Here is a 13,707-nt window from a genome sequence, read left to right as displayed (position 1 = left end):
GCTTTCGAAATGTGGTGCTACAGAAGAATACTGAAGATAAGGTGGATAGATCACGTAACTAATGAGGAGGTATTGAATAGGATTGGGGAGAAGAGAAGTTTGTGGCACAACTTGACTAGAAGAAGGGATCGGTTGGTAGGACATGTTTTGAGGCATCAAGGGATCACAAATTTAGCATTGGAGGGCAGCGTGGAGGGTAAAAATCGTAGAGGGAGACCGAGAGATGAGTACACTAAGCAGATTCAGAAGGATGTAGGTTGCAGTAGGTACTGGGAGATGAAGCAGCTTGCACAGGATAGAGTAGCATGGAGAGCTGCATCAAACCAGTCTCAGGACTGAAGACAACAACAACAACAACAACAAATGGAACCAAAAGTATGAAATTTATCGTAGCCCAACACAGATTCCTTATCTCATACAGTCAGTTCTGAAACTTACTGATTTTGAATTTTTATTAGCTGTGTAAATACTTGCGAGATTTATAACGGACGTGAAACAGGTATTGAGGAGGTGAACAATTCATGCCTCTGGTACCTGTTACGTGCCCCCTGGGTTTGCGTTATAGATCTTACACTTTGTGATTAAAAGTATACGGATACCCACAAAACATACATTTTTCTTATTAGGTGCAGTGTGCTGCCACCTACTGCCAGACATTCCATATCGCCGACCTCAGTACTCATTAGACATCGTGAGAGTACAGAATGGGGCGCTCCGCGGAACTCACGGACTTCGAACGTGGTCACGTGACTGGGTGTCACTTGTGTCATACGTCTGTACGAGAGATTTCCACTCTCTTAAACATTCCTATGTCCACTATTTCCCGTGTGATAAGAAAGTGGAAACGTGAAGGGACACGTACAGCACAAAAACATACAGGCCGACCTCGTCTGTTGGCTGACAGAGACCGCCGACAGTCGAAGAGGGTCTAATGTGTAATAGGTAGACGTCTAACCAGACCATCACACAGGAATTCCAAACTGCATCAGAATCCACTGCAAGTACTATGACAGTTAGTCGTGAGATGAGAAAACTTGGATTTCCTGGTCGAGCGGCTGCCCGTAAGCCACACATCACACCGGTAAATGCCAAACGAATCCTCGCTTGGAGTAAGGAGCGTAAACATTGGACAATTGAACAGTGGAAGAACGTTGTGTGGAGTGACGAATCACGTACACAGTGTGGCGATCCGATGACAGGGTGTGGGTATGGCGAATGCCCGGTGAACGTCATCTGCCAGCATGTTTAGTGCCAACAGTAAAATTCGGATGCTGTGGTGTTATGGTGTGGTCGTGTTTTTCATGTAGGTGGCTTGCAACCCTTGTGTTCTAGTAACCTTCTTGCGTCCCACTGTTGAAGAGCAATTCGGCGATGATGACTCGATCATTCAACAAGATCGAGCACTTGTTCACAATGCACGGCTTGTGGCTTGTGGCGGAATGGCTACACGACAATAACATCCCTGTAATGGACTGGCCTGCACAGAGTCCTGACCTGAAACCTATGGAACACCTTTGAATTGTTTTGGAACGTCGACTTCGTGCCAGGCCTCGCCGACAGACATCGATACCTCTCCTCAGTACAGCACTCTGTGAAGAATGGGCTGCCGTTCCACCAAATAACTTTCTGATGGAAGGCGTCACGAACTTGTAAGTCATTTGCAACCAGGTGCCCAAATACTTTTGATCACATAGTGTAGCTATTACAAATTCACAAATTTAAAATTTCGGAACTGCCTGTATGGGCTTAGCAATCTGTATGGGGAGGGAGAAGTACTTTCTAGTCCGATTTAAAAACGTGTTAAATCAATATGATATACACATGTTTCTGCCGGCACACATACTACCCACCCATGAAGAGCACAAAGTGGTCAACTGAGCTTAACTTTCCCATCTGACAGTCACCATCAACAGTGAGAGAGATATGGCCTCGTCGCATGAGACATTTCAGAGAGATTTGGAATTTAATCCAAAACATTGTCCCAAAGTTTGGCAATCAAGAACAGTATGCCTTTGGGTACAGATTCCACTCCGCTGCAAAGTGAGTCATTCTGAAAACATTACCTGTGAGTGAGCCATTCCGTCACGATAGTCCACCGCTACATGCAGGAGAGGTTCTGTGATGTTTTCTCTGTGAGTGATAAATGATGTTCTAGGTTTTCTGTAAAATGGAAAGAATGACCCGGCCGAACGGTTGGAAGCACATCATTAAGCGTCTGTGAAGTTGGGAAATGAGAAGAGGTACTGGCAGAAGTGAATATGTGGGGCGGCTGTAGCTGCGCAGCTTAGTTCGTAATAGCACTGACCTCGAAAGCAGAGGTTCAGGGTTTTAGTCTGGGCTCGGCACATAGGAAAATTGAACTGCTTTTTCTTGTTACCCGGTGCGTTGCACTAAAACAGGCTTCCAGACGGGTAGCAGCGTCAACATACGGCGATTTTTCGACGTACAGGCACTTTAGGTATAAGGATTTGTTTTACAGGAATCTGTAACTGCAGCCAAGTAGTGTAATTGAGGTAGGTAACACGCAGGTATTACCGATATGCTTCGGAAACTCAACTGGGAAGGCGACGCCACTCTCGTCGCGAGGCAATGTTGCGGAATTTTAGAGAACTACATTTTACATTTCGCGTTAGGACTACGAAGATAAGATGAAATAAATTAGTGCTCGTACGGAGGGTTTTGGCAGTCGTTTCTCCCTTGCTCTACAGCAGAGGAAATAACTAGTAGTGGTACAAGATACCCTCTGTGTACCGTACAGTGGCTTGCGGAACACGTGTGTAGACGTAAATCTTCCTCGTGGTCGGCATCTGTCAGATTGTACTCTCTCCTGTAAATGATTAGTATCAGTGACCTTACTAAACTGTTTTCAATTATATTCGCATCTCGTGTTCTTTGGAGTTGGTGTCACTGTATACTTAAGCTGGTCAGAAAACGAACAGCCATAAAAGTCGTCCATAAATGTGCGCAGCAAAGGTACGGCCTGCTTATTTCGTGACAGACCTGCAGGATCGATACGGGTGCGTGACGAGCGGTGCGGAATCGATTCTGAGCGAGGAGTGACTGGAAGAAAGACCGCTGATCCATTGTCGTCCTGGCGACGGTGGGGCACGGCGGACTGCGCCCCGACCTCAGAAACTGGGAGCGCTGTCAGTAGGTGCGTTCCGGCCGCTCTGCAACTCTCAGGAGTTCCATGCATCGGCTTTGACTATTTCACGACCGTTCCAATCTCGAAAAACGTAGGAGGAATGAACGGCGACATATTTTTCCCTGCGAACTCTCGATTTCTCTTATTGTTTGAATCTTACTTCCGCAATTTGGCAGTACAAACTTACATCGCTATCACAAATTCGGCCTCACGCCATTATCAAGTACAATACTCAAATTTTGTACAATGCGTAGAAAGTCTTACGATGATCATTTCTCCATTAGTAGGTGGGAGTCGACAAAACAATTTCAGTCAGAGGGAAAAGTTGGTGACGTGTTTTTCGTTGCAGCGAGATCTAGTCAGAAAATTTCACTGTTTTAATGATTGACATCCAATCTCGCTTGTCATATCCGTGACACTCTTTCCTCTACTCCGCCATAATACAAAACGAGTTGCCTTGAACGTTTTCGATATCCTCCGTCAGTGCTGTCTGGTAAGGATCCCATACCGGTCAGCAGTACTCCAGCAGAGGACGAATGACCGTAGTAGTAGAGGCAGTCTCTTTATTAGATTTATTGAACTAAGTTTCTGCCAAAAAAACGCAGTCTTTCGTTAGTCTTCCCTACATTTTCTATGTGATAGTTCCAATTCAGGGTGTTCTTAATTGTAATACGTGGGTGTTCAGTTGACTCTCCAACCTTTATATTTCTCTAATTTACCATGTAACCGAAATCGGACGTTCGTTAATGCTCGCACTTTATATTGTGTGGAGTAAATTGCTATGCTAATTTTAAATTAACAGCAGCCTCAGTTGCAATGTTTACATAGGTTGCAGTTGGGATAACACAACCTTCTTCAGAATAAAAGGAACTAAGATTGTGGACAAATCCTTTTATTTTGTAGGTGGTTGGGTTATCCCAACGAAAACCTAGGTAAACAATGCAACTGAGGCTGTTGTTAATTTAAAATTAATATTTTACAGTTGCTGACATGGCCGCGAAATGTTGAAAATATTACATTTCTATGCGTTTTCAACAATTTCATCTTTTTCAGAAATTATTTTCTTGCTAGTTTGTCTGAATTATTTTTCAGGGCAAATAGTAAAACTCGCCTATTACCTTTAGTGAGTCATTTCCAAATTCTCATCATCCCTTGCTTCAATTCGTTTACATTCCACTACCTTTGTGGAAGTTATATATATTATTTGATGGAAAAAAAGCTTTGGCTGCAGTGGTTACCACTTTCGGTATTACACGCCCATTCCCAAACCACACACTGGCATTAACCGTAACTAGTCATACAATATGGTGCTAAAAGGCAGAAATAGCTTCTGTACACAAATTCGAACTGTGAGCAACAAGTACTCTCATTGATAAGATCGCCTATGTGTCTACCGTAATAGTAGATACATACTAGCAATAGCATGTAACGGTAGACACACAGACTATCTTATCAATGAGAACACTTGTTGCCCACAGTTGGAATTTCTGTACAGAAGCTATTCCTGCCTTTTGGCACCATTTGTATGTCTAGTTACAATTAATACCAAGGCGTGTGGCTTGAGAAACCGGACACAACTGCAACAGAAACTTTATATACGAGGGTTGCTCAGAGAGTAATGCATCGCGTTTTTTTCTTCAACAATTCTTTACTGAACATAATGAGAATTACACGAAAGAATGGTGTTTTATCCACACATCCTGTTTTTACACGTAATTTCCATCCCTTTCTGTGGTCTTCCTACAGCGCGAAACAAGTGCGTGTATGCCCTGTCGGTACTTTTCCTTGCCCTGGTTGCGGACACAGTGCTTCGCTGTGTGAATCACCTCCTCGTCGTCCTCAAAATCTTCCGTGGGTGGCATCCTTTAATGTGTCCTCGCAGATGACATCAGGTCGCTGCAACTTGTCAGGTGTGACATCCACGAATGGTCTCCTCGACCGCTGCAAATCGTGGACCTCCGCCGAACCGACTTCTGATGACCTCACCCTTCGTGCCCAGCGACTAACTGTCTCTCTGTCGACAGCAGATGCTCCATAGACTTTACGCAAGCGTTTTTGAATATTCCTAATAGGTTCTTTCTCTACATTGAGAAATCAATGACAGCAAGCTGCATATAAATTAAATCACCTGTAGAAGCCATGTTGAAACTGTCATGCAGGTACGCTATCTGTCGAAAGTGACGGAAAGTTGGGGTACTAACTTCCGAGGCTTCAAATAACACATACGTAACGTTTCGCAGTCGTAGTACTGTTTTCGGCTGAGAAAAAAAATGCGGTGCATTACTTTGTGGGAAACCCCCGCACATTCAAATGAGACGGACAAAATAAAAAAATAACCAAATTGTCTCAGTACTATAAAGCTGCGGATCTAGCGTCCTGAAGCAAAATGCCTCGAATCAGCATTTCTTTTGTTCTACTTTCGTTGCTCGTGTTACAATCTCTTTTTCAAGAATCTGTTCGTTCCATTCAACTGCTCTTCCCAGTCGTTTCCTATGCGTGATAGAATTACAGTGTCACTAGCAAAACTCTTTTCTTTTATCTCTGGACTTTTTACCCTTTACAAAACCTCTCCTGGGTTTTTTATCGCTTGCTTTTTCATTTATTGCCAACTCTCACACACAGGCTTCTCAGTTACCACATCCATTTCATGTCCTTACACTTTCGCGTATTTCTGAATGGCATCTTCATCTACTCAATAGATGAAATTTTAGATATGTAGTAGTAACTGTAAAAAAAATTAACCATAATTGTTTTGTGTTAAGAAAACTTGTGTTAAAGTAACACGTTCCACATCATTACCAAATGTTGTATTCATACACACTTTAAGTTGCTTTTTTTGTAAACAGCTTCATAAACAAGTTTACCGTAATCTCAAAATATTAGTACTCAGTTTCATCATATCCTTCCTACGGATGGCGATAATCACTGAAACAACCGGTTTTCGGTTATACCTTTCCTGTCACGCCAGTTTCACTGTTAAAGCCGCTCAAAATAACTGGTTTCTGAAGCAGAAGATTGGCGGTTATTTATTTGTATTATTTCCTGTAATAAACGCAAAAATCAAAGACGTAAAAAATTGACTCCCTCACAAACTGTTTCAAGTTACGAAGAATCGAAATATTAAATTAAATACACGTCCACGGTTTGCTGTTTTTCACGAAAAAGTGGTAAGAGGTTGATTACTACAAAAAATCACCAGTATTCACCTGTTGATTACAATTTATTGGGAACTCTACTCAGAAATCATGTTGTAATAGGAGATAATAACATTATCTATATCTACATCTATACTCCGCAATCCACCTGACCGTGTGTGGCGGAAGGTACCTTGAGTAGCTCTGTTATCCCTTATTTGGGCACTACCAACAGTCTGTGCGAAATGGTAAAATTGACGGTGCTAATGTTTCAAGGGCAGGTTATGTAGAAACAGCCAACAGATCAGCTACTTTCTATTTTTATTGAATACTATGAGTGAATCGTTAATTTTTTAATTTATTACTGTTACCATAATGTCCTTGCTCTTTAATTATTTCTTAGAACTGTCAGAGAAATCATTTTAAAATAAATGAAGTATTGTACTTCATTGTTGCGTCAGTTCGTAAAAGTATTTCCGGACTGTGGTTGGTGGCTTTCTGGGATATAACGGACGTCCAGAGACGACATCGAGAAACCACCGTGTAGACCAGGTGGGCGCAAGTCTTGCGCTGCACGTACTCGAATACCCCCGGCCGCGACACGCGGCTGAGCAGTTCTCATGTGTTCGTTACTCGTTCTTGTCGTCTAATTTTACGAACAAAAATTACTCATTCAAAAAAACTAAAATACCTTTATCGGTGCGCACGCACGCGCACACAAAATTACAGGCGTTCCGTGCCGTCACAGGTGGCATGGATTCTCACGCACATCCCCCCCCCCCCCCCCCCCCCCCCCCCGCCGCACTGTTTATCTACCCCCTTTCGTTTTCGGTGTGCCGCTGTTGCGGAGTGTGGTCGCAGGCGTACGTCGGCCGCGTCGCGTCCCTGCTCTGGGCGCACGTGTTCGATCTATCCATCGTCGGACGACTCGACGCTCGATAGCGGCCCGCAGTGCCTACTGCGGCCACCGCCCCACGGGAGAGAGAGCGTCGGCGCCGGGAGCCTCGGGTCCAGTGCAGATGACGGACGTCACCGACCTAAGCGAGGGCGCGAGAGCCACTACCTAATACCTATCTACCGATTTTGTGCTAACACTTATATACCAGTAACCCCACCCCCCAGGGTTCGATTTCCGACCGGGTTGGAAATTTTCTCCGCCGTGGACTGGGTTTGTGTTGTCCTCATCACATACGCTCACGTCGCCCAGTGTGGCGTCACCTGAAATACGACTTGCACCCCACCCTGACCCTCAGACTTCAAGAAGAATATAACAACTCCAGTCCCAAAGAAAGCAGGTGTTGACAGATGCGAAAATTACCGAACTATCAGTTTAATAAGTCACAGCTGCAAAATACTAACGCGTATTCTATACAGACGAATGGAAAAACTGGTAGAAGCCGACCTCGGCGAGGATCAGTTTGGACTCCGTAGAAATGTTGGAACACATGAGGCAATACTGACCCGACGACTTATCTTAGAAGCTAGATTAAGGAAAGGCAAACATACATTTCCAGCATTTGTAGACTTAGAGAAAGATTTTGACAATGTTGACTGGAATACTCCTTTTCAAATTCTGAAGGTGGCAGGGGTAAAATACAGGGAGCGAAAGGCTATTTACAATTTGAACAGAAACCAGATGGCAGTTATAAGAGTCAAGGGGTATGAAAGGGAAGCAGTGGTTGGGAAGGGAGTGAGACAGGGTTGTAGCCTATCCCCGATGTTATTCAATCTCTATATTGAGTAAGCAGTAAAGGAAAGAAAAGAAAAATTCGGAGTAGGTATTAAAATCCATGGATAAGAAATAAAAACTTTGAGGTTCGCCGATGACATTGTAATTCTGTCAGAGACAGCAAAGGACTTGGAAGAGCAGTTGAATGGAATGGACAGTGTCTTGAAAGGAGGATATAAGATAAACGTCAACAAAAGCAAAACGCGGATAATGGAATGTAGTCGAATTAAGACGGGTGATGCTGAGGGAATTAGATTAGGAAATGACACACTTAAAGTAGTACAGGAGTTTTGCTATTTGGGGAGCAGAATAACTGATGATGGTCGAAGTAGAGAGGATATAAAATGTAGACTGGCAGGCGTCAAATCGAAAGACTTGCACCAGGCGAACGGTCTACCCGACGGGAGGCCCTCGTCACACGACATTTCATTTCATTTCATTTCATGGCAAGGAAAGCGTATCTGAAGAAGAGAAATTTGTTAACATGGAGTATAGATTTAAGTGTCAGGAGGTCTTTTCTGAAAGTATTTCTATGGAGTGTAGCCATGTATGGAAGTGAAACGTGGACGATAAATAGTTTAGACAAGAAGAGAATAGAAGCTTTCGAAATGTGGCGCTACAGAAGAATGCTGAAGATTAGATGGGTAGATCACATAACTAATGAGGAGGTATTGAAAAGAATGGGGGAGAAGAGGAGTTTGTGGCACAACTTGGCAAGAAGGGACCGGTTGGTAGGGTGTTCTGAGGCATCAAGGGATCACAAATTTAGCATTGGAGGGGAGCGTGGAGGGTAAAAATCGTAGAGGGAGACAAAGAAATGAATACACTAAGCAGATTCAGAAGGATGTAGGTTGCAGTAAGTACTGGGAGATGAAGCAGCTTGTACAGGATAGAGTAGCATGGAGAGCTGCATCAAACCAGTCTCAGGACTGAAAACAACAACAACCACCACCACCCCACCCTGGCGGCCAACTTCCTCGGATGGGGCCTCCCAGTCGACAGTGCCACACGATCATTTCATTTCATTCCCTCCCCCCCATTCCCAGTTTTTTTACAGAATCGAGCGCCTGAGCATAAAAGCCGTTTCAAACATCTTGGTATTTCTTATGTCCTTATATGTTTGTCTTACAAGGATATTATTTTGCGCTGATACTTGTGTTCTCTCTCTGCAAAATGTGTTGCCGTAGGAGTTGGTAGTTAAGAAATAAAAGATCGTGCTTGATGCTGAAGTTTTACTGCGTGTACAGCGAGAGTGAGCATCCCCCTTCCATTATTTGTTTTTTGGGGTGTCTGCGAGAAATAGTTCAGAAAAGATTTGAAATAATGTATAAAGTTTGTTAGAACTTGCTACACGCAGTCATTCTCAATTTTTGGATGACGATAACGTAATTTTCGCGCCATGCTTTACGCAGCCTCAAAACATACTGGGCTCAGGTGCAAAAGCACTTGTTTTGATGGGTGACAGTGGTGTTACAGTGATTCTGAACGGAAAACTTCTGTGCTCTTACTCCCTGCTCGGAATTGTTTCTGAGGCAGAAGATATTAAATATCTCTTTTCGTACTTTTTTCCTCCATTATTAGGAAAATATTATAAAAAATTAAACTACATTAAATTTCCTACAAAAAATGCCCTACTCATTTTTTCCTGTAGAACTAATAATTTGCGTGAAAACATGCATGCGACGTAGAGTACGTAGGTTTTGTAGGCCAGTTTGAGGTAGCTTACCGACACGTGTGAAGCATCATATTGTTCGTCTTAGCTTCCTTTGCGTTATTGTGGTACATCATAATCACACTGCTTGAATTACAAAGAAAATAAATAACGAAGTAGTTTAAATGTATCTCGGAAATCATTCGGAATAGGGCATACTCGTATGTCTGTGAAGTTTGTTCAGAATCACTAATACTGTCGCCGCTCAGAGCATGTGTCTTTCTTCCTTACTGAGCCTGTATGCACAGTTTCTAACTTTAATCCAAGATGCGTCTGGAAGGTTCCATAAATGGATTTGTACAATAAAAGGTACAGCAGTTACAAACATAATACCTTTAATGGTCTTCAAAATAGTCACTGTTAGTTGCAACGTAAGACCGTGAAGCTGAAGCTGTTGGAAATTGTCAGCAGACGCTCCTTTTGTAACCGCTCGAAGCATTCTGGCCACACGCAACGTCTGCAGAGCTAAAGCCTTTCAGGGTTAATCTAAGACGTGGAAACCAAAAGAATTCTGCCGCACCATATCTGGAGAATGTGTTAAACAGTCAGCTTGCGTTGAGCGAGACAGATGAGCATCATCCAGACGTTGCAGACATCCAACAACGCGTAACCGCGGTGCTTCGAGCTGTCCCACAAGAAGCGTCTTCTGCGTTTCCAACAGCTTCAGCTTCACAGTCGATATGAAAGGTATGTTGTAGCTGATGGCGACTACTTTGAAGACCAGTAAAGGTATTTTGTTTGTAACTCGTGTTTATGTCCCGAGAGCATTCACCAAACTTTCCAGGCGCACCCTCTACTTTATGTATTGTGTTAATCCTTACAATCCTTGATGAGTAGATTTTAACTGAACTTCAATTTTTTTAAATTCGGTCAATAATTTTATGAAATACTGAAACTGAAATATTTGTTGCCCTGGAAGCTGTTAGCTAGGCAACCTTCAACAGGCACTGGGTAACCGTTTTAACCAGTTACATTTAACAGTATACTGTAGGTATGTAATATAGTCGAATCTGGCTGTTACATAAGGTAGCGACACGCTAAAAGTTGCACATCGACAACTGTACTCAGCAAGCTACCTGATGGTGTGTGGCGGAGGGTGCTCTGTGTAGCAGTGACATTTACCCACCCTCCCACCGCGCCACTATGTTCCGCTTCGCTCCTGAATGGTGCACGAGAAAGTAGTTTGTTTGAGGCCCCCGTGTGAGATCCAGTCTGTCTTATTTTATATTCTGTCTTTTCGCGACGTACGCGTAGGAAGAAGCAATGTATCAGCTAAAATTTTTACCAATAAACCACACAGTGATGCCCAACGGGTCTCGTGAAGCGTTCGCTAGTGCATTTGGATGAAAATGGCCGTGAAACCGTTGCGCTTTCTTACAGGAACCTGTAACGAAACACTCTTTTCTTTCGACCTTCCCTCTATCAGGTCTGTCTGGTAGCGGTCTCAGACTGACTAGCAGTATTAAAGCATTGTTCGAACGAGGACTTTACAAGTTGTCTCAGTTGTTGGTGGACTGCAGTTCCCGAGTACTGTGCAAATGAATCTGTGTGGAATCGGCATTTAGCAGGCATTAGCTGAATGTTGATGCTTGATCAGCAAAGTAACTGATAGCCGAAGCAGAGAGGATGTAAAATTCAGAATGGCGATAGTGAGAAATGCTGTTCTGGAAAACATAACCATGGCATGCAATGAAAACCTCGTAACTCCAGTTTGTTAAATTTTGCAGGTGAAGCAAAAACGATTTAAAAAAATATAAACTGATATGCACGTAGCAGAGTAGTAACTGTGTAGTAATTTACTTGACAAATTAAAGAAGTAAATACATTTCAAATCTCCCTTTAATTATGGAGTTATTGGTTACAGGAATTAAGTTCTCACAGACAGATGAAGTGACGAGGTTTTTTTCTACTATCGACAAATATGGTAACACTGAATATAAATTTAAGTGTTACGAAACGCTTTCTGAATGTATTTGTCTTTAAGTGCAGCGTCATGTAGAAGTGATACGTGGATGATAAACAGTTCAAACAAGAAGCTAATCGAGACTTTTTGAATGCGGTACTACAGAAGAATGTTTAAGCTTATGTGCGTAGATCGAATAGATAATGAAAGCGCTGAATGGAACTGGGGAAATAAATTTGTGGCACAGCCTAAAGTAAGGGATCAGCTGATAGGACAGAACATGAAGAATCAAGAAATCATCAGTTTGGTGTGATTATTGAAGTTTTCCCGGCGAACTGAATATTCTGTGAGGTTTCAAGATTGCAGCCGGATCATGCTGACTTACCTGAAGATAGCTGAACGATTTCCAGCCGAAATATTATGACAAGAAGTCTACATGATCCGACTGCAATCCCGAAACCTCGTAGAATAATTTGGCGATGGATTGAAATGTGTGGGATAAAAATTGTAGGCGGAAACTAAAGACTTGACTGAACAAGTTAGTGTTTGTAGGTTGCAGAGATAGCAGCGGCCGATTGCTCCACATGTTTAAGTACTGAAATGTACAAACAAACATGTTGTGATTGTTAATAAGCGTGCGAAATATGCTACAGTGTGAGCAAGAATGTAAAAATGAAAGCTCTACTTCCGAGTAACTGAGCGATTTTAATTTATTTTGTTTCATCTGGTAAATGCGAATAACGACGTTCGATAATTTAATAAATCAATAGATTGCAAATTAAACGGGCATTTGAATAGCGTAGTCATGTACAGAATACATTGAGCCAAAATGATGGGAACCCCCATAATACTTTTTTCGGTGAACAGGTTTTTTCTCGCTTTTTCGTAAAAGTAGCGATCTTGTCGCTAGTTGACTCCTCGTACAAAAACTGAAATGTTTATCCCCGGCAAACGTCAATATAAAGGAGCATTTCTTGTAAAAGTGAGGCTACTTTTCGAGTTTTACTCTTTGCTCCGTGCGTAGTCAGTGCTCCTTGGTCCCGACTGTCCTCTGTTCAACAATGCAGTGGCGACTTCGGCTTCGGCCCTTGAACGGGCTGTGAAGCCTGTCGACCATTACCATGAGCCCTGTAGGAAAGAACTTCTCAGAAAAAAGTAAGTTTGAACTTCCGTTTCCCAAAGAAAATTCTGAAGCGCTTTGCTTCCTTTTCTTGCATGTGCGAAAGCTGCATTCACACGACACCGCGTAGATCTTTCATTTTTGACATGTTCGGGTACGTAGCACCGTAGATGTCAAAATACTATGGTTGGCCGGTCGAATCAACGTTTTTAATAATGCAGTGTTCGTTTTTTACCTATTTTTAGGCATTTAAATGCCGGAGTTCTGTGTACGTATGAGCATGCATCGTCAATAGGGATAACCGAACTTAATAATAGTGTATCATATTGCTGTATGTTGATCATATTACATTACCGATCGGCAGTGGTAATCCATTCAAAATTTATGCTTCTATAGAGTGTCGTACGTAACTGTTGTATCTGCAAGAACCATCTAGTAGGTAGTAATTTGCTCTACTAACCAGTGACATGTGGTAATGTCTTCTTCGGCCTCATTTTTTGGTGCGCGTTATGTTTTTAATGTTTTTTATTAAAAACAAAATAATCTTTCTGTTTCAGTGGGTATTTAAATATTTAGCCCCCATATCAGTATTTATTTAGGATTAATATATTTTTAAGAAAAATTCGTACTGTTGATCGTGGTCCCCATACGCGTCTGAGTGTCCTTTTTTTCCTCGATTCGTGTTCTTTACCATAGATAATTAAAATGTACACGTATTCGTAATTGCGTACAGCGGTTTCCACGTGAATTATGTAATCTGTGTATTTTCCAACACTAGCTTAGATTTATTTCTGTTTTTGTGGGATCTTCAATTGCAGTAGAGCTGTGACTGATGATGATAATTTTAATTTCAACCATTTTTCTCCCAATGTAGTAAGTTGTCATTAAACCTGCCTTTGTTGTTTGTTCAAAATACCGCCAGTGATATGACGCTATAGTCACTGTTTACATCGTTTGTCGCATGT

General features: G+C 42.4%; 1 protein-coding gene across 7 annotated transcripts in view; it reads left to right on the top strand.

The window, feature by feature from the left end:
• Window positions 1-13,707, top strand: part of LOC126292194 (glycogen synthase kinase-3 beta) — a 301,006-nt gene that overhangs the window by 213,143 nt on the left and 74,156 nt on the right. The window contains exon 1 of one of the 7 annotated variants that reach the window (XM_049986044.1): window positions 12,620-12,777. The exons of 5 other annotated variants lie outside the window; for them this stretch is intronic. In XM_049986044.1, coding sequence (XP_049842001.1) covers window positions 12,744-12,777 — 34 coding nt within the window. In that variant the 5' untranslated portion in view covers window positions 12,620-12,743. Of the gene's footprint in view, window positions 1-12,619; window positions 12,778-13,707 lie in introns of those variants that run through there. One more of the 7 variants, XM_049986041.1, reaches the window with a different exon arrangement.

This window comes from Schistocerca gregaria, chromosome 9 (assembly GCF_023897955.1).
Source record: "Schistocerca gregaria isolate iqSchGreg1 chromosome 9, iqSchGreg1.2, whole genome shotgun sequence".
In the NCBI taxonomy this organism is placed as follows: domain Eukaryota; kingdom Metazoa; phylum Arthropoda; class Insecta; order Orthoptera; family Acrididae; genus Schistocerca; species Schistocerca gregaria.
The sequence above is the reverse complement of the archived record's forward strand: the minus strand, read 5'-3'. Positions and strand labels throughout refer to the sequence as shown.